Genomic DNA, 21862 nt, shown 5'->3' on the forward strand with positions numbered 1-21862 from the left:
GTCCATTTCAAAAAAGCTTACTGCAGCCAGTTGGCTTTGCCAGTGACATATTTATAAAGTGAAAATATAACCCATAGTGTTTTCTGCAGATCAGATGGAATCACTTAGTGTACTCCACATAGTTTCAGCAGCTTGAGTCTCAAGAGGAGTGTCCCTCAGCCAGAAAGTGTTACTTTTAAGCACAAGTCCAGCTACTGTTGTTTTGTAGTTTTGTTATTCTAGCATGATATGAATACATTTATGTCACACATTTAAACCACAACATATTTTTAGAGCTAATGCAAAGCCAAAATGAGAGGCCGGTGGTAGCTCTTTGAAATAAGCTTCTAATTAAAGCTATTTTGGACTTCAAGTTTTTTGTATGTTAATGATTTCCTCTACTTTGAGCCTCCCCTCTGGCACCAAATCATTTTCATAAAAAGTACATTATGTAATCACAAGGCCTGAGCACCATGTGAAATCATGCAATGAAAACTACAGTATCGAACAGGACAAATTAGAAAAAGCTTCGTAAAGTTTCATATTTTAGGGAGATGTCAGCAGAGATAACTTTGTGGCAGTCAAAAGCCTTGTGTGGAAGGAAGCATCAAGGAAAAATGAAAAGATAAATCGGCATTTACAAGGCACACAGGAATCTAAGAGCCTTTTAATGATACATGGGAAATGTTTTCCTAATATAGTGAAAGTTAAATCCATAGTGCATTGACGAGCGAAACGATGGACACAAACTATTCCCACACACTGGAACAGAAATTACTGTCCTAACTTGAAACAAGGAAATACATTTTCCTTTTCCTTCACCACCGAAATTTGCTCCCCAAAATTCCTCCCAGCATAGATGACAGTCTCCTCTAGTTCAAACCCATTTTGGAGAATTCAACTTGCTGCTGAGCATAGCTCCTAAAGCAAAATAGATCCGGGTCAACCATGAGAAAAGCTCTTCAGGAATCCCTTCTGACTAATGGAAAAAACATTTGAAAATATGTCGGGCAGTTCTTAAAACAACGTATGCCTAGTAAAAGGCAAGTCTTAGGTTACTTCCCCAACCCAAAGCAGGAAACACATGTCAGTGTACATTCAGAAAGAACTCTGAATTGACAAGCTTGGTGGTCTGGTGGCTGCTCATCGCATTACTACAGAAGGGATCAAAGTTCAGGACTTCAGCTGCAACCATTCATCCTAGGCCAAAGGATCTGACAGCACCACCAAGGCAGTGCAATACTCTGAACACACATAAAGAGGAAAAGGAAAAATGCCCCGCATCACTCAATGCTAATGCAGGTACCCATCCCAAACAATTCACAGTGTACATGTGTTCCAGCTGAGACTAAGTACTTTTCTGCTGGAATTGAGAAAACACTTCAACAGGAAAGAAATAAAAATAGAGAAGTGGATAGGAATTTAAGAGAAACTAAGGAAAGCGTTTAAGGAAAACACTAAATCCTTATTCTACTGATGTTAGCTTTAATTATTTTCTAATCCCTTCTGGATATTAAAGTATTACAGTAAAACTTGTTCACAAGTCCCAACACAAGAGATGGAGTTAGGGCTCTCTCCAACAGCCCACTCTGTAAGAAGCCTCCCTGGTCAAGCCAAAGTAAAGCATGCAGTCAGAGCTGCCATGGGAAAAAGAATCTTTTTGCTTCTCTCAGCCATCACACTGTATTCTCTCTACCCAACCTCTTGCAGATTTCTGCCTGCCATAAAGCATAAGGAGGATTTTAGATGGAAGAGGAATCTTGAACTATTAAAGTATCTCCAAAAGCCAATCAGCCCTCACTCCTTTAGAGAACTGTGATATACTCCTCTATTCTTGACCTGACTCTTACCACAGATGACATAGTTAAATTATGCAACTTGGGAATGATCCCTTCAAAGTTCATGTAGACCTGAGGTGGTTGAAGGATCCTTAGGAAAAACACTAGTGTGGTTCAAAGGAGCACAAGAGACTGATAGTACAGAAATCCAAAAGTATCCAAAAAACATCCAGCACGCAAAAGTTCCTACTGAAAGAAATGTGGTCTTTGGCACTGTGTAGACATGAGAGGTAAAGTCTCCTCCCCTAAACATATTCTAGTACTCAAATTTGTTTATTACAACCTTCATATTAAGCAAATAATTTTTCCCACATTCAAAAGTGAATGTTTCTATCTAGCGTAAGAAATAGTCTTGGGAAACATGTTCAGACAGCTGCGAAAGCAGTATCACACAAAGTTGTTCTTTTTTCAGTGCAACAAATTATAGACAGTACAAATAGAGTGGGTCTCGAAAAAGAACATTAGCTGTGCATGAGACAACGGCTGTATGCATAGATGTAGCCTGAATAATGATAATTCACAAAGAAATGCTAGAAATCTTTTTCATTAAATTCTGTTTCTTGCATAACTACTTTACAAGCCCTGGCAACTGCAGAAATCTTCTCTGAAGCCCCTGCATTCATAGAGGTATTACAATACTGACATACACTTTTTCTAAAGAAGGTAGAAGAAAGTCTGTGAACCTTTCCAATGTTAAGCTGCCTTCATCTGAGGTTATACATCTATCATACATTATATAAATATTATAGAACATCTTACTGAACTAGCAAATCTACCACAAATAAAAATGAAATAAAGACAAGTACTGTCAGCAGCTGCCCTTCCAAATCAATAGCCTTTGACCAAATAGTTAAGGCACACAGACATTTTTAAGGAGTCACAAATCAATAGCAGACCTTTCACTGAGCTCGGTTGAACATGAGGAGCCAACCAAGAGCTTATGGGTCAGGACTAAAGGGAGGGCAGGGACAGGTGACATTATAGTGGGGGTCTGCCACAGGCTGCACAACCAGGAAGACCAAGCAGATGAGGCCCTCTATAGACAGATAGGAGCAGGCTCACATAAACAAGCCCTGGTCCTCATGGGGGACTTCAACCACCCCAACATCTGTTGGAGGAACAATACAGCAGGGCATAAGAAATCCAGGAGGTTCCTGGAATACGTTGATAACTTCCTTCTCCAATAGAGGAGCCAATGAGGAGAGGTTCTCTGCTGGACCTTCTTCTCGCCAACAAGGAGGGGTTGCTAGGGAATGTGAAGCTCAAGGACAGCCTTGGCTGCAGTAACCATGAAATGGTGGAGTTCAAAATCCTTAGGGCAGTGAGGAGGGCGCACAGCAAGCTCACTACCCTGAACTTCAGGAGAGCAGACTTTGACCTCCTCAGGGATCTGCTTGGTAGAATACCATGGGTTAAAGCACTAGAGGGAAGAAGGGCCCAAGAAAGCTGGTTAGTATTTACAGATCACCTCCCTCAAGCTCAGAGGATGACCTGGTGAGATGCATCTGTGGGTCCTGAGGGAACGGTGGATGAAGTTGCTAAGCCGCTACCCATCATATTTGAGAAGTTGTGGCAGTCTAGTAAAGTTCGCGTTGACTGGAAAAGGGGAAACATAACCCCCATACTTAAAAAGGGAGAAAAGGAAGACCTAGGGTACCACAAGCCAGTCAGTCTCACCTCTGCGCCCAGCAAGATCATGGAGCAGATCCTCCTGGAAACTATGCTAAGGCACATGGAAAATAACGAAATGGTTGGTGTTGGTGACAGCCAACATGGCTTCACTAAGGGCAAATCATGCCTAACAAATTCGGTGGCCTTCTATGAGGTGGTTACAGTGTTGGTGGATAAGGGAAGAGCAACTGATGTCATCTACCAGGATTTGTGCAAACCATTTGACAGTCCCACACAAGATCCTTGTCTCTAAATTGGAGACATGGATTTGACGGATGGACCACTCTGCACATAAGGAATTGGCTGGATGGTCGCACTCAAAAGAGTTGAGGTCCATGGCTCAATATCTGAGTGGAGATCAGTGACATTCCTCAGGGCTCAGTAGTGGGACCAGCACTGTTTAACATTTTTGTTGGTGTGATGGACAGTGGGATTGAGTGCACCCCACCTTCAGCAAGTTTGCTGACAACACCAAGCTGTGTTGTGCAGTAGACACGCTGGAGGGAAGGGATGCCATCCAGAGGGACCTTGACAGGCTGGTGAGGTGGGCCCATGCAAACCTCATAAATGCAATAAGGCCAAGTGCAAGGTCCTGCACCTGGGTCAGGGCAACCCCAAGCACAAATACAGGCTGGGCAACGAGTGGATTGAGAGCAGCACTGAGGAGAAGGACCTGGGGGTGTTGGTGGATGAGAAGCTCAACATGATCCAGCAATGTGTGCTTGCATCCCAGAAAGCCAGCCATATCCTGGTTTGCAGCAAAAGAAGCGTGGCCAGCAGGTTGAGAGAGGTGATTCTCCCCCTCTACTCTGCTCTTGTGAGACCCCAACTGCAGTAATGTGTCCAGCTCTGGGGTCCCCAACATGAGGACTTGGACCTGTTGAAGCAGGTCCAGAAGAGGGCCACAGAAATGATCAGAGGGCTGGAGCACCTCCACTGTGAAGACAAGCTGAGACTGTTGGGGTTGTTCAGCCTGGAGAAGAGCAGGCTCTGGGGAGACCTTATAGCAGCCTTCCAGTACCTACAGCAGGCCTACAAGAAAGATGCAGCAGTACTTTTTATAAAGGCATGTAGTGACAGGACAAGGAGTAATAGCTTTAAACTGAAAGAGGGTAGATTTAGATTAGATGTAAGGAAGAAGTTCTTCACTGTGAAGGTGGTGAGGCACTGGAACAGGTTGCCCAGAGAAGCTGTGGCTGCCCCCTCCCTGGCAGTGTTCAAGGCCAGGTTGGATGGGGCTTGGAGCAACCTGGTCTAGTGGAATATGTCCCTGCCTCTGGCAGGGGAGTTGGAACTAGGTGAACTTTAAGGTCCCTGCCAATCCATACCATTCTATGATAGACCCTATTTCACAATATTTTACGTACTTTCAAAAGTTATCAGTAGGATCTTAAGTCACCATCATACAATAAAATCTACCATCTTTAAAATGCCATTTAAGACAGACCTGCAAAGCTATAACCAAACAGAATTACAAAATCTCACTGCTAAAACCCAGTGAAATTCCCCATCTTTTCTCCTACTCCATTTCTAGTCTCCTTAGGCTAAGAAGCTTCTTGGTTCCTAAGCACTTCCCAAAGCACTTCAATTCTTCACTAATTTTTTGAGCTAGAGAATTGTTGAAAATATTTGCTGAAGAATTCTCTCCAGAATAACTGAAGTCACATCCAAAGAACTCATTAAAAATAGTCTAACACTGAAGCTTACAACACAAAACTGGGATTTTACTTTACAGACTCTTAGGTCAAACTTTTCAGCCAATTTTCACATTCAGATCATTTCTTTATATACATCCTAGGCTAGAAAACAACATACAGAAAGGACTAACTCTTATTTTGTGACCAAATGAGTCAGTGACTTACACCTCTATGAAAAAAATCACCATCTCTATTAGCTTCCTTTTCGGCAATCTCAGAAAAGACACCGTAGATTTAGAAAGAAGGAACAATTTATTATCTTGTATTTTAAGACTGTCGGAAGCACACTGCGAATATTCAAATGGTCTTATAACCTTGCGACTAACCTTGCAAAATATTATTTTCATACTTTTGCAGGTAAGCAAGATGACACACACTTTCGTTCCAACCAATCATTATACTAAAGAGTATTTGCATATATTTTATTTCTGCTGTAACCCTTCCTTGTCCTTTTTATTCACTATAGTCATCAAATACATTGCGGGGGGGGGGGGGGGGGGGTATTCATGTTTATCTTTATTAAATCATGCTGATAATCAGACTCAGCCATGCTAAAGAAATGCAAAAACTTAGCAAGGCTGCAGCACTACTTTAAGTTATGAACGCTCTCATCTGATCTGACCTTGCACAAGGGGCAACAAAACAGACAACCACAGCAACGCATGGTAAAGTTACAGATTAATTTTGTTTAAAAAATTAATTTTGAATCCAATAACTAAAAATTTTCTTTTTGGTCTGCTAAGCTTTTTTTTTGTGCTAGATTGCTTGTTTAAACACTTCAGAATTCTCCAGCTTCCCCTATGTCTTGGTTTGAAAGACAGGTGTCTGCTGAGGAAGGCAGAAGCCTCCCTTGAAATGGAAAATGCAACCCCCTTCCCTCCAAATTATTATAATTTTGAAATTAACGGGCCTTCAGGCAAAGATATGGGGAATAGGAATAACAATTCTTTACTAATATATATATATATAACACAAGGCAGGAAAAAAAAACAACCCACTGGTTTACACTGACAGAGTCAGAAATACAACCTGACACCCTGTTAGGGTGGCAGTAGCAGTCCGATCAGATGCTGGCTGCAGTCCTCCTGAAGCGATGGATGTAGTTCTGTGGAAGCAGCGATCTTGTAAAGGGGTCTGGTCTTCCTCCGAAGGTCCAGTGGTAGGTAGGTAGCTCTTGTCCTCTGGAACTCCAGTGGGGGGAAAAACTCCTCTGGGAATCCAGTGGAAGAAGGCTGCTAGGGTGTTCGAGATCTCAGTTTTTATTTAACATGGACTGCTTGGCTCCTTCCCCCCGGGCGGAGCATCTCACAATGGGATGGGGAGTCGTGAGGCAGTTCCTTGATGGGCCATTAACAGGAGATAGCCCAGGAGCGAGTTATCGATGGGTCAGGCGATAAGGCATTGTTGTGCCCAGTAACAGGAGATAGTCCAGAGGGGGGAGGCAGGGAGCACCGCCCCACCTGGTCTCAACAGCTCCTGAAGATGGTAATAGAATACTTTTTTGGGGGCACATTTTACACTGTAACCTAGGACACCCTAAAACTTTAAAACTTTGCCACTTGAAATGACAGCATCGTACACCACCAGCCCTTAAACTTCCAGCAGGCAGAGGCTCTGCTACTTAGCAAGAACTATTATTAATGTAAGCTCAAGTCTCATTGACCAAAGCTTATATTACCACCCAGGGGAAAACATGGCAGTCCTACACGAAACAAGTATATAAGATAACTCTACCAAAAATTTTCATTTTTTTACAGCTTCTTGGCTTTCTAGTTATATGGTGACTCTTTTTAAAAATCTTTTTCATCTGTATGCGCACAGCTGTCCAAGTTTCCCAATGATAAACCTATGACAAGGACTAGAAAAAGCTGTGACCATGATCAGCACAAACTGGATACCACAAAGTTAGATTTCTCCTCGTGAATCTGAAGAAAGATTAACTTGTCACATTTCCACTGATTTTTATCTCCTCTTGCTAGCTTGTTCCCTCTCACTTTTGATACAGGCAAATTACATTGTCTTTGCTTTGCATTCTTTCCTGCGCTTGGAGGATACACTCAGACCTACTCACCACTACCTAAAATCTCCAAGAAAACCTCTCCTGAATGATGAGTAGAGTGATTTCTAGTAGGAATGATTTGCACCAAACCTAATAACCCAAAATACAATTAGTAGAAAGCATCAGAGCTTGTACAAGATACATTTCACCTCTGTAAGAAAAGCAACTAACAAGGGTTTGGTGATCTTCCAAATAAATTTCTATAGGTTAGAGACTTTTTTGTAATGAAATAGTCACATAAGAACACTAGAAAAATAAACAAAAGCTACATATACACATTTCTGAAAGACTCTTTGAGAAGACAAAAAAGAACAAAGTCAGACACTAAAACTGCATTCTTTTGGTTGAAAAAATATAGGGCAGCAAACTAATCTGATAGACACACATCCACATGAAGAGCTGGAACAGTTAATAAGAAAGTGCATGTGTAAATAATAAAGCTGTACCTAAGTTTGAAGTAACAGAAAATTCATCATGCCAAACTATTTATTAGACAGGGTGATAATATATACTGCATTTCTAAACTCTACAGACAGCATCTCTAAACTTAAGTAAAACATCTGATAGGATCTCAGACAATTGTCTCACAGGAAACCAGAGGATGGTAGGCAATAGCACTAAGAAGAATAATCCAGGGATTAGAGTAGGATGATGAATTAAATATGAGTCAACAATATGCCACTAAAAAGACAAATGCAAGATTGGGTCATTATTAGTATACATGCACTATTAAAAACATATGAGGTAATTCTTGTTCTGCTTGGCACTCGCTGATTCTTGGTAGGAGTACTGCAGAAGCCGTAACCCCACATGCAAGATACAAAACATTTTAAACTACCAATGCACAATGACTGCACACATTTGGGTACCATACTTCAACAAAAGAAATTAGAAAAAGTATCACGTAAGATCTATCAGAGTTTTGAGAAGCAAATCTTTTACTTACATATACAACTGCTCCCAAAGTTATATATTTCTACAATTGGTTTTATTTCATTTTAATTATAGTGCTTTGTTTAAATGAAATGCAGATTAAGTGATATATCTAGCAATTTATAATTTAACAAAGTTCTGTCATACTGAAGGCAATGGGATTTTGTACTTCAGTTAGGCTATGATCTTACCCATTACTGTTAAGAGAAGTTGAGGAAGGTGAAATGAAATGGATGGTAAGAGTTCCAGAGAACATTTTCCATTATTTTTCCATTCACATGTTCAATTCAGAGGTTCTAACTCCATTATTTAAAAAAAAACCCACAACACTAACAGGCTTCCAAAGTTACATGAGAAACCATTTAAAAGTAGTCATCAGCAGATCTATTCCACAAAAAAAATCATGAAGGCCAAGCCTTTCAAATAATCTGTCCTTATCCAGAAGCAATTTAACAGGAAGGTAACAGTTAAACATTCTGCTCCTTAACAGAACTAGACAATAAATCAAAGTCCAAATTTATACTGCTGCTGTATTTAAACATAGTCACAAGAATCATTTAACCTCACAGCGTAAAACTCAGCTGATAATTTTTTTCTGACTGACACCTAATAAAATTCATTCTTGCAGAATTGTGGAAAAGTTAAGCACAGTCTACCCTTCTCACAAAGTTTCCTGTTACAGGGTTGCATGGTTTACACATATGTTGTATTTCATTATTAAAGAAATTCCTCCATATAGCACCCTCTTTGTTGTAATATTTAAACATACTTTGCCTCTAGGCCAGTGCTATAATAGAAGTAAAATGAATTCAAGGCCATTTGCCGAGGAAAAGATAGGTTGAGGGTATTTTCACACTTTTTTGCCTCTAACTTTTTCATGTCAAAGCTGTATTTTCTTTTTTCCTTCCCATTGCTAGCATTTTATTATTTCCTTTTATTGGTACAGTATCCATTGAACAATGTCAAATAAATCTGAACTTTTCTGGAAGCCAAATTAAGGCATTAAAGTTTCAGATTAAAAAATAAATTCCAAAACCTGTGCATTATTAGGAGGATCCAATTCTAAATAATTTGAAGAGATTATATAAAACCAGGATGAATTCACTGATTATTTAACTATTAGATAATGCATGTATATTTTGGGGAATCGCAAAAAACGGTAATATTGCTTTTTCAGTGAAAATAAAAAGCCATTATCTACAAGTGAACACCATTCAAAACTAACTTAGCAACTAAGAAAGCAAGGTTATTAAACTGTGCTTTCTCTCTTTCACTAAATAACCCAACAGCTTGTGTGTCCCACTGGTAAATGATCAATATGTTGTTTCTCTAGTGCTTAAGTAGAAGGCAAAATCTTAATAACAGAAATTGAAAAAGAAAACTGAAAGCATTTAGAACATTCATACACCCACTTTAATGTACCACTTACACGCTGAGGAAAAATCACAGAACTCAGCCCTCACCTGGGAAAGGTCATCCTTCTACTACAGCACGTAATCACTCACACAATTCCTAAGGACTTCAGACAGTAGCTCAGGAAACCTGCACCAGTCCTCAAAGCACAGAATCTTAGTATTCACTCCTTATACACTGTTGTTTATTCATGTATGAGCTACTATCCTGCCCACCATTCAGCCTAATGCACGACCAACTGCAAGAAATGTAATAATCTGTAAAGCTACCTTAGCTTCAAGCAATAGAGGTTTTGTTTTTACTTTAAAGCACTTCTCCATCCTTCATATCTTCTCAGCAGAAATTTATTGCACATACTTTCCTTAAACATAAGCCACATCTGACTCAAGGCAAACACGGTAAAGAATGAAATCATGGCCTGGTCCGCACATTTTTTCAAATCAGTAGTAAGGGCACTTTTCTTTTACTACATAAGAGCATAATACCATCATTTCTTATAAGCAGGCTCCACATGAGTAAATCTCTCTTTTTAAGAACAGTCAGGCACAAGTAGCATATTGACTCTTTCTCAAGATGTAGGAGGACTTAGGCTAACAGGTATAAGCTAGCTGAGTTGTAATCCATTCAACAGAAACTGGTAACGCAGGAATACGAGTGATTTTTCAAGTTAAAGAAATCTGAGAAAGAGACATAAGAGCACCATGTCTAAATACCCTCAATGCGAACAAGACAAAGTCAAGGCACGAGACAGTTTATTTCTATATGTTGTAGGTACAAAATTAAGATAACTTCAGCACTAATTATCTAAATATCATATTAGAAAAAGGCTATAAAAATCAATTATGAAGTCATATGAATTTGTGCTGTCTGAAAAATTATTTTGCTTAATTTCAATTTCCTGCAAATCTTCTACTGTACCAATATGAAAATTCATGAGATTAAGTAAGCAGCTGATAATTATCTCAACTATCTCTGAGTGATTACCCATCTATAAGAACTTTTAATATTACCCCATGAGGGTAGTTCACTGCTACTATTTCATCTAGTCATGAAGTCAACACAGGTAAATTGATTAACCAGAATTCCTGCACAGCTAGAACAGATCCAATTCAGCATTATTTTAATTAAAGAACTAGACCTATGTGATTTTGGTGGATCTGTAAACAAAAAATTTAAGAATGGAACAAAACTCTGATCAAATTACATCAATCACAAATTTAACAATGCTGGCTTAAAATTTAATCACCACATAGACGAAAAAAATCTTCTCACTTTTTTAATAAACATTGTTTTAACTTTAATTAAGATTAAACATTATGTAGAATATTGCTTAATAAGACTTGACATTAATCTAGAAGTAATCAGATTTATGCCTTGAGAACTGAACTGGAGGTACACCGCTGCATAAAAAAGAACAAGAAAATAAATTCTTAACAGCAAGGAACAACTGTAAAGTTAAAGCTGCAAAGAAATGAAGAGTTGTGTATTATTTTCCTTCCCTTTGCCACAGATTTTTAAAGCTGTCACAACTAACTCTGCCTACATTGTGCTTGATTTATATTTTCATCTTTGTAGGTTTTTTCCATTTACTTTTTTTAAACATTTCCATTAGCTTTGTTTAGGATTCTAGATAATCATAAGGGATGTCCTTGTTATTTCCCACATCCCTGGCCCCTTAACAGTTTTGCTGAAAGTACGAGTCAAGTTCATTTTGCGTTTTTGCTAAAGTTCTACAACCAACAGAATACATTTTGTTTTAATCAATAAAACACTTCCAGATATATAGGTTTCCAGACAGTGCTTTTGTGTTTTCTATACTTCATTAAGTCTTGCAGTAAATACACCTGTAGAGTCAGTTCAAGTATAAATGCAGCTTTAGAGATGCAGCCGACTAACCAATAACTGTAATGAGAGGACCATCTAGTGGTGACAACCACAATTCACACTGCTATTTTAAAAACAAATGCACGCTGTTAATCTATGCATGTCCCTGGATAACTTCTCAGTCTTTGGCTTTTTTATTCCATAGCTTTAATCATTTCTTTAATTTAGATTTCAGTCTTCTATGATGAGACTAAATAAATGGGCTTGTTGATTTTCTTCATCTCTTCCTGTTACATCTACGTCAATCCTTTCACGTGTGAAAGTTGCTCATAGCATCAAATCATTAATCTGAAGACATCAGCAAGAACAAAGATGCTAGCAACTAGGCTACAAAATAGGTTTGTTTACCTCACAGTTCTCTCCTCGGAGAAGTCTATAATACATTTTTTCTTAATATACAGGATACACAATTTTCATCAGTTGAGAAGTGACAGTTGTACTTGGTATGTTTTACATCTCCATCACATTTCAGCTAAACACGTGCAGTTTAACAGACCATTACAAGGGTCTCAGATTGCCATGAAGTAGCAGTGACAGGAAAGCAAAAACTTACACTGGAGGAAGCTGACTGACAATGTGATACACATCTAGTGGTGTTTGCTTCTATATTTCAAACATGTCAAACAACTGCCAAGACATTCTTCCCCAGCTACCTCAGCAACAGAAACTGTGAGAAATCCTCCTCCTTAATGAAGCTGAGGAGAACAGGCACAGGGAGAGGTTTATGTAAGCACACATTTAACTACAAACAGCTGAAGGAAGCTTAGTGGAGCTTTACAACCAAACCAAAACATAAAAGAGTAGTAGAGCATTTGCTTCTAATAGCTATTCTGCCTAATGTCTAAAAGCTCTGATAGGACTCTAGGTCAACCAATACTCCAGATAAAAATTTCAGGCAGTTTCTCCTTAAAGACAGGCATCCTAAAGACACTAAGCTGCTTTGTAAACTGAAGAACCAGATTCTACTCCAATCCAATCTAGGCCAAACTTTAATAGGAAAGCTGAATGTTTGGTCTGAACAAACCTCTGCTTTTTCAGCCCCTGTAAGGATCTAAAGGGAACTGCAGTATTTTCAGCAACTCAAAGTTAAAGAACTGCTGGATTGAAACAGAGTTCCCTTCTATACTTTTATGCATACCTTGTTGTCTACTTATGGAACAGTTCACCAATTTTAGTAGCAGTCACTCAGCCTCAGACATCCGTTCCAGCCTGTTTTATGCATTTCTTGCAACACTACCTACGCCATCCCACACTACGGGAGGTTCTTGACGACAAGAGAGCATGCTGAGTGCTTTCCCCACAGGGTTCTCTGTAAAGCAGGGGGCAGCAGTAAGCCTCAGCCACCTTCTTTGCTGTTCAACCTTCTGTTTTCAAAGGAATTTGAAACTTTTTCCAAAGGAATGAGCAGAGGCCACCACAGAGGCCAAAGGACATGTAGGATGGGATATGAAAACTGTATGCTGGCTTTACATCCCAACTTTCAAAACTGACTATGCAACCTTAACAGCATCAAGACTAATAGAGCACTTGGCATCTCAGTTAAAGCCACAGCTGCAGTGGCCGACTAGACAGCACAGACTGAATCTGCTCATGGGTAGAAATCACATTATGAATGATTACGGGAGAAATCTGAATGCCAAGAAGCAAGTATTTTATCTGAGGTAAGAACAAGCAGTAGCAAACTGAGCATTTTCAGCAATATCCATTAAATTGGCAGGCAACTGTTCAGAAGTAGCTCAACAAAAAAGAAACAGAGCATTACCTAGAACCCATACAACTGTTCATCCCAAGAAAGGACAGAAAACCCTCAAGAATGTGTTAGAGGACACCAGTACAAACTACTGTACACAAACTCAATCCTATTTTTCTTTTGCCAGCGTTAACTGGTATGGCTGAGTAGAATGAGTTTCTTTACCACCGAAGGCACAGGATTAAGAGCTCCATTAAAAAAATAGCATAATCTTCAGCAAGGGAAATCTCAGCAAGACTGAGGAACTTCATAGATCAAGTGCTCTGTGTCAACTCCTGCAGCATTCTTTGCTTCCTCAGGTGAAAGATTATGTTTCTGAGGGACTGACATTCATCCTCCTCCCAGACACTCCCACAGCATGCTTTCCCTTAATGCATTCCTCCTCCTGTTCAGCTGCCATTTTCCTGTGTCTGCTTCAATAGCTCTGTAAACGTGACCTCTGAAGTGTCTCTTTCACCTTCACATTGTTTCAAGGATGCTTCAGTATAGCAATAAGACGCATAGTAGTCACAGCAGTAACAGAAGGCAATAAATACACAAACTCTCCCTATATTTTGTTAGTCCACTTCTAGAGTGTAGTGTAGAGGTCAGACTGTTAGCAAAGCAAGCTCAATGCCACACGCTTACAGCACTGCCACCATCAGGAATTAACCTCTGTTGAAGGTGACAGAGACTGTTAGCAGATGCCTGGCAAGAATTCCAGAGAAGCCTGTGGAAGGCAGAGACTAAAAAAAATAATTATTTACAGACTGGTTGGCTCTCAATTGTATCCCAGAACATTTGCCAAAGATACACAAGACAGTATGGCAGGCTAGGCCAGGACAGGCATCTGTTTTCTAAAATTAACAATGCTTGATAGACCTCCTTTCTGGCTCACTTTGGCTGGTCTTGCAAGGTGGAAATAAAACCACAATACTGTCATTCACAAGCCTCAAGAAGAGAATAGAGTATTAAAGCTGATGGTTAAAAAACCTGAAATAGATTCACTGCAAAAGGCTAGGGGCAAGATTAAAAGCACATCGTTGACAAGAAATCTAATCAGACAGTCCAGGAAAGCCACATAAAAAAGACATTCAGTCCACGAAATCTACAAAAAAGAACATGCTTCCATTTCCTCAAAAGATCTTTCTCCAGTGTCCATTTTGCCTATTTCTCTGACACTTCAATATATGCCTTAGTAGCCTACCAGGTACCTGAACATTCACTATACTTTTCATAGATTTAGGTCTTAAACAGAAAGCCGCTTCATCTTATGATATGAACATGTTTTATTGCATAACACCAATCTCTGCCTTCCTTGTTTATTAACATTTTTGCCACCTCAAGACTTGAGGTAATTCTTTTTCCACAGCAAGACACACTTATGTGAACCGGAACATGGGGAAGAAAGAAAAGGAAAGCAGCTTGACATGCTGGGACATAAGTGCTACTAGAAAACAGGAAAAGTTTGCAGAACTTACCAGAGCTCCCCCTGCTCCTCTTGCTGCTTTGTCAGGACTGGCCCTCATTTTGACCGTCCTAGGTGTTGAAAAGCGTTTGGCTGCCTGAGTAGGTTCTGAGGTAAATATTACCTTCTGTCTCCCTAGCTTGCAAAGACATTTTCTTCATTACATCACTTGCATCCGCCACAGCTCACGATAAGGTATTTAAGACAGGTCTGGCATCAAGATTGATCTGGTGATCAGACCTCTAATCAGATCTCCATGGTAAACCAACAGGAATGTCAAAAATCCAGACAGTTTATTCTGCAGAACTGCATGGTGGTACATGGGTATTTGTTTTATTCTTCCTGAACCATTCCAGACACTCGCAACTCTTAGCTTACAATCCCCTCAATACTGTTACTGCAATTCCACTACTGTATGTCAGGAAGCAGACTATTCCCTCCTCTTAGATTTAGGAAACTCCATACAGTCTTTCTGCTGTTAACAGGAATATGCTCATGCTCTATACACTCACTCCTCAAGATACTCATGGCACAGATACTTTCTCACCCACACGAGCTAACCATTTTTCCCAAGGTGATTGTGCAAAATTAGTAAGTGAAAATCTCTTCAGTCAGTACGAATTTTGGTCAGCTAAGCTTAAGCCCAGGGACAAGCTTGAGTTTAGGGAAAGGCATTGTAGAATTATTATTAGAAGATTACTAGAGACACAGAACTAAGGAACTGTCTGCATACACTTGCCATGTTGACTCAAAAGACTTTCTGCCTTGGTAAAGTGATATCACTCTGCCAACAGTTTAGGGGCACTACTTGTGTAGATGACTACTGCCCCCCAATATTGTTGGGCAAACTTTACTTCTGAAGAGAAAGAGCTGTGATGTAGAGCAAACCTAAATGCTTCCCGATTGGAACACAAACACATTCATAATTGCGTTACAAGTTCAAAAAAGGCTGATATATACTAAACTCATTCAAAATACACACATCATAAATACTATTTTCCACTGTTAAGTTCTTCCAATCAAAGTTTTAAAAATATTTTTTTAAAGTCTGCACTACAAATCTTTAAAACACTTGATATTTTAGGTTCAGAGAATGAAGATATTAACTTTTTTCTTTGTCCAGAATAAGCAAGTTGCAGAAAAGCAAAACAGAATTAAAGCACAGAAGAAAATAATTACCTTAGATGTTAAAGTATTTTACAAGGGAAGAGCCAAGGGGCTTGTAACATTTTTTAAAATCAATATTATCTTTGTAAATTCATATCCAGTTCAAGATGTGACAAAACAACTATTCTGCATTTAACAGTCTTTGTCTCATTTTAGTTCAGTTATTTTCTGTATGCATCAGATAAAAGGTACCATTATTTACAGAAAGACGGTTTCCTCTAGACAGCAGCATCATGTTGCCTTTTAAAATTTAAGTTAATTCTCAACTGTTCAGAGTTAAACAACTAATAATAAAGAATATGCAACAAGAATCTTACCTTTTACACCACCAAATGGACCGTAAGTCATATTACAAGCAGTTCTCTGAAGATTGTGCTCATACATCAGTTTAATCTGATACTGGTTCCCATGTTCCACATTTCCCAGAGTTCCTACAAAAAACAAAGAGTATATATTTATATCTTTAAACCATGCAAAGTGGAAGAAGGAGTACCAGTTTAAACAGCCCTAAAAAAACCATATTACTTACTCCTGCTGACTTTGAGATACAAAAGCTCACACTGCTACTTTCTTTAAAAAAAAAAAATCGCCAAGCTACAGAAATTCTAAAGGTCAGAACCAGAAATTAGGTCTTATTATACTAAATATGGTATAAAGACTTAGCAAGAGATTGAGATTTCATTACTTAAATGTATTTTCCTTCATGTTAGGCACACCTCTAAGATCAGAAAAAAGCCTGCTCAAATGGGAACTGTTATGATTCTTTAGTTATTCAGTGAATGTATTATATCCAACAGCCAGCCTTAGCTATAATAGTCTTTGTCTCAAATTAAGCTGTAGCTAGTCATCAGCTATAATTTGACGAAGCTACGCCTAGGGCACATTCATCACTTGCCTTTAGTTTGTCTGAAATTCAATGCAGAGAACAACAACCTGAAGATAAGAGACAAACATACAGGAACAAAAATAATTTTATGATATACATCACATTCTCCGAAAAGGTCTGCAAGCACTTTAGTTTCCTGACTTCTTCAGTGAACTAGCAGAAATTCAAAAAGTCTTTCTAAAGAAGCTGGAGTTAAAGCTCCCTTTTTGATAATCAAAAGTCTTTCCTGCACCCCATGAAGAAAACAAAGTTCTTCAATCCCGTAGAGTAACACTTAAGGACTACTATTAGCAATCAAAAAACCGCAACTTTGAGAACAGTCACATCAGCAGGGGAAAAGGTGTTTTGAGTGAACGATATCTAAGCTAAATCCTACCACAGCTTTTAAGTATAAAAAGAGTATTCCAACATCATCTTAAACAACATGCTATGAAATATTTGTAGCTTATGCTAACCTTTCAGGCAATTTCTCCAACTAAAATCCAATATAGCTTTTAAGCAATTACCCCTGAAGCAGGCCCACATTAGAGAAAGAATTGCAACAGACATGAGGAAAAAAGCCCTGGCTGGATAAGTAACTAGCTAAGTAGCAACACCAGAGGAAAAACAAGTTAGAAAGTAGTCAGTCTGTGTGTACTGACTGTAATACAATATCCAGGCCACACTTTAGTCAGCCCTGAAGGATGTTTTCATTTGTCAAGGAGAAGCAGCACAGTTACTATATCATCAATAACAGATAATGACAACGTGAATAAAGCAAGTAGAGATCCCACTTTATGGCAATGTAATTTGCCATGGAAACATAAAGAAATAATGATCATTATTTCTCAAATGAGCTTGTTCAAAAGTACCTGTTCAGATGACAGAAGTTACCATTAAAGCATGAATGCTTACAAACTAGTATGAAAAGTCTATTATTGTAAAACTTTACTTTTATTATTACTTAAATGCTTAAGTCATGTAGACTGAACAGCAAATTATAACTAGAAAAGAATTTTAGACTGATTTCTTGTTGTATGCCATTAATGCAAATTTTAAAATAAATGGGCTTAATAAAAATTGTGTCACTATTAGAGAGAAAGGAAATTATGAAAACTGCAGTACACCTCAAAGTATCCCTTCTCAACAGAGGCCAATTTTACAGGTGTCTCCAGATAAGATAACTAGAAGGCTAACAGAATCTGGAAAGAGCTCATGTGTTTGTAACCTATCTGCCTACAAGGCAAGCAAGAACAAGGAGATAGCTGCTCCTACAAGAAAACCTGCTCTTATAATGAAAGGAGCCACAGCTGTCCCTACACAGTGAAAGTGACCAATGTACAGTTGTCTGTTGAATTATGAAGACGGGGGTACAAACAATAGATCTCTTAAATCTGTGCTTTGCTTTAAGCATGTATGAGAGAAAATTCAACACACAGAACAGACTTGCCTCTTTACATACAGAGAGAACACAGCATTTAGAATTCCCAGACAAAGCCAGCAGAAGAAAGAGGATTTAAGAAAAAACAGTAGTTTCACCTTCTTAACAGTAGTAACCTCCTGTCTTCTCTTGGGCTAAATTACCAGTGTTCTGGCTTTCTAAGAAATTATCTGCATTTTTGATTTCAGAAGTAATTGCAATTGCTTCATTTTTAAAGAGACAAGTAAATTGTCATTAAGCAACCATTTGTTCATTAGCATGGTAACCAGTAACACCCACTCCTAAAACTGTGATAAGAACCCGCTGTTCACAAGCACTACCAACCACGGACCATCACACACATGACAGCATCTCAGCCACTGAGCAGATCAGCAAATCTCTGTTAACCATTGGGAAATCTAGACCTAAGTACTAATGTTTCCTCTTCATACATGAGTTTGAGTGAGAAAACACGACTGTAGCTCTTCAAGGATGATGAGCAAACACTGTATATACCAAGTTTAGCATTAACCTAATCCAAACTTCAGAATACACTTACAATCACTGAAAAACTTGTACCCATAAACTAACCTGAAACAGCATATACACAGAGTTTTCGGGAATGCAACACAGCCAGATGAAGTCCTTCAGTACCACTGTGAAGAAAGTTTAAAAAAAGCACTGTTTTCAGATAAATTCCAAGTAAAACGCATACAGGATAAAATCCAAGTAAAATGTTGAAATTACTTTCAGGTGTGGGCCAAATCCAAAGGTTTGGGTGTTAGATGCTAGCATAAAAACTCAGAAGTACTATTCTTCCCAAAGTCATATTGCAGCATTTGAAGTTAATTTCAAGATTATAATTATTCCTTTAAGAGCAAATTTTCAGATTTAAGTATGAAGAGCAAGTCAACTATTTTCCCAGTTTAGCCTGAAAATCATTTCAGACAAGGTGCTGTTAATTCTTCCAAAAACCAAATGGATATGAGGATCATCCCTCCAAACAAGTATTATTCAAGCGACTGCATACATTACTTTTTGTTAAATTCACTTTTGTAATAGCTGCATGGAATCTAAATTAAATTATAAGGCAGAAGTCATAAACTTAGAATCCTATATTCACATTCTTCTTCCCACAGATTTAAGTAGTATTTCCTGCAGCGAAAGTTCTTGTGCTGTAACTATAGAAAATGTTATAGATCATTTCACAGGGTAAGGCATTAGAATTCCTGCACAGAGTCACTCTATGAGTAAAAGAACAGTTTCCAACCAATGCCAGCCTTTTAGCTTGTGGCCTTTGGTCTCAGAGCACAAGTCTTTCCCATTGTAGTACAAGTTTTTTTCTCTCATTTTTAAAATAAAGTTCTCCTAAATAGATCCTCTTACATCCAATTAAATATAAAGCCTTTTCCTTACGGTCATAGTATCTTTCTCTATGTGACCACTTATTTCCACTAAGTTCATTGGAATTAAAGATCTTCAATCCACTATCAAACCCAAAACAACTGGCCAATATTACATCTGAGATCATAACAAGTTACTCAAGTTTTCTCAACACCTAAAAAATCTTTCAATATAAGGTTTTTCCTGTTCTACTTGTATAATTTTTTAAAAAGCATATATCTGGAAGATTATCCTCCACATATACTTCTAGTAAAAATTCTTTCATATCAAGACAATTAGAGAAGCAGATCAAATGCATCAAATGCAGTCTTCATAGATGTGCTTAATAGTTGTCCATCTGGAAACTGAAAACTCGACCCCCCAAAACAAAGAAAGAAAATCACATATAAGCTTTAAATAAACAGCAACACAGCCTGTTGTTGACTTACAAAACAAATCTTCCCACTTCCACCTGCAATATTGGTTCTCTTAACTGCACTTCTAAGAGTAAGTCTTCAGGTTGTACTCCATCTCCAGGTTTCACAGGATGCGGATTAAAGATTCGGAGATATCCCATATAACTGCCCACAATAACTTTATCTACAAAAAAACACCAAAAAACCAAAGGAGACCACAGAATACAATAGCACATGTGGAATTCAATTTGCTGCAGAAGTGCTTCAAAGAATACCATAAAAAGATAGAATGTTTACACGATTCAACTAACTTTGATTATGCTCTGTCTTCTAGGTTAAGATTAGCTTTTTTGCATATCCATGGAAACCTGTCAGAGGGTTCAATATGGCAATTACCATTTCAGCTTCTACATCTTGGATTTGTGCATACACATATCACACCAGCAGAAGTGTGACATTTTAAAATTGGGACCAATGACATTATCCAAATGCAAACCACAGTCAGGTAATTACTACCGCAGGTCAAAGCCAGGCCTTACCTGCTCTTGAGACATATCCATTATCTCAAAGAGGAATCTTTGAGATTTATTTGATTTATCTTCAGCCACAAAAACTTGCAACTCCAAGTCCCTCATTCAGAGAGTACTAACTGCTTTTCCCACTCTCATCTTCTCCTCAGTTCAGTAACAAGTATTCCACCAGTTGAAAACTAAATCCATTTTAGTTACCAATTCCTTAAAAATACTTAAGGGAGGACATTTTGACCTGTGCTTAGGCAATTTCAACTAGGTGATTCACTTTCGGTCCTGAACTCTGGAAGAAAAAAAGCCCAGTTCGAAAACAAAGAGCAAATACAATGTTGGAAAAAGTAAACAGAACAGCAGACTACTACTCCCATAACACTGTTTAGGTCCTGCTTTTATACCAATTACATTTTTTCCACTAGGAGAAGACTGTTCAGAACTCCAGCAGAATTTTGGGGTTTTTGATCATAGGCTGCCCTACACAACACCAGCCCTGCTGGCAACACATGGGGTACACCTGTCTCAAAGGGGAAAAAGGACCTTTGCACAGGAGTTAACAGGGCTCATTGAAAGAGCTTTAAATTAGATTTGAAGGGAGAAAGGAATAAAACCAGGCTCACTAGAAATAAGCCTGGGGGCAGCACAAAAACGTTTGAGGGACAGTGTGCTAGCAAGGTTATTGTGTTAGAAACCACAGAGACGCCTGAGAACAGTCACATAGGAATTAGGGCTTCTCCCCCCAAAGGGGTGGCAGCATCAATAGCCCAACTGAAGCACATCTACACCAACGCACGTAGCAGAGGCAACAGGAGAGGCTGGAAGCCATTGTGCAGCAGGAAAACTATGACACAGTTGCCATCACAGAAACACAGTGGGACGACTCACACAACTGGAGTGCTGCATTGGATGGCTACAAACTCTTCAGAAGGGACAGGCAAGGAAGAAGAGGTGGTGAGGTAATTCTGTGTTAGGAAGTGTTTTGACTGTCTAGAGCTTGATGACAGCGATGAAAGGGTGTAGTGTTTATGAGTAAGAATAAGGGGAAAGGCCAAGAAGGGAGATATGGTGGGAGTCTGTTATAGACCACCCAACCAGGATGAAGAGGCTGATGAAATACTCTATAAGCAGCTGGGAGGTCTCACAATCACTAGCCCTTATCCTCATTAGGGATTTCAACTTACCAGACATCTGCTGGAAATACAATACAGCAGAAAGGAAACCGTCCAAGAGGTTCCTGGAGTATGTGGAAGAGACCTTCCTGACACAACTGGTGAGGAAGCCAGCTAGGGAAGGTGCCCTGCTGGACCCATTGTTTGCAAACAGAGAAGGACTTGTGGGTGATGTGATGGCTGCAAGCTGTCTTGGGCATAACTATCACAAAATGATAGAGTTTTCAATTCTCAGAGAAGCAAGGAG

At 38.9% G+C, this 21862-nt stretch overlaps 1 protein-coding gene across 1 annotated transcript in view; it reads right to left on the bottom strand.

The window, feature by feature from the left end:
• The window catches only part of BBS9 (Bardet-Biedl syndrome 9), a 298029-nt gene that overhangs the window by 274274 nt on the left and 1893 nt on the right, over positions 1-21862 (bottom strand). The window contains 3 exon segments of the mRNA XM_086467596.1: positions 16156-16269; positions 18715-18779; positions 19956-20106. Coding sequence (XP_086323722.1) covers positions 16156-16269; positions 18715-18779; positions 19956-20106 — 330 coding nt within the window.

This window comes from Leptosomus discolor, chromosome 7, assembly GCF_034619465.1.
Source record: "Leptosomus discolor isolate bLepDis1 chromosome 7, bLepDis1.hap2, whole genome shotgun sequence".
In the NCBI taxonomy this organism is placed as follows: Eukaryota; Metazoa; Chordata; class Aves; order Leptosomiformes; family Leptosomidae; genus Leptosomus; species Leptosomus discolor.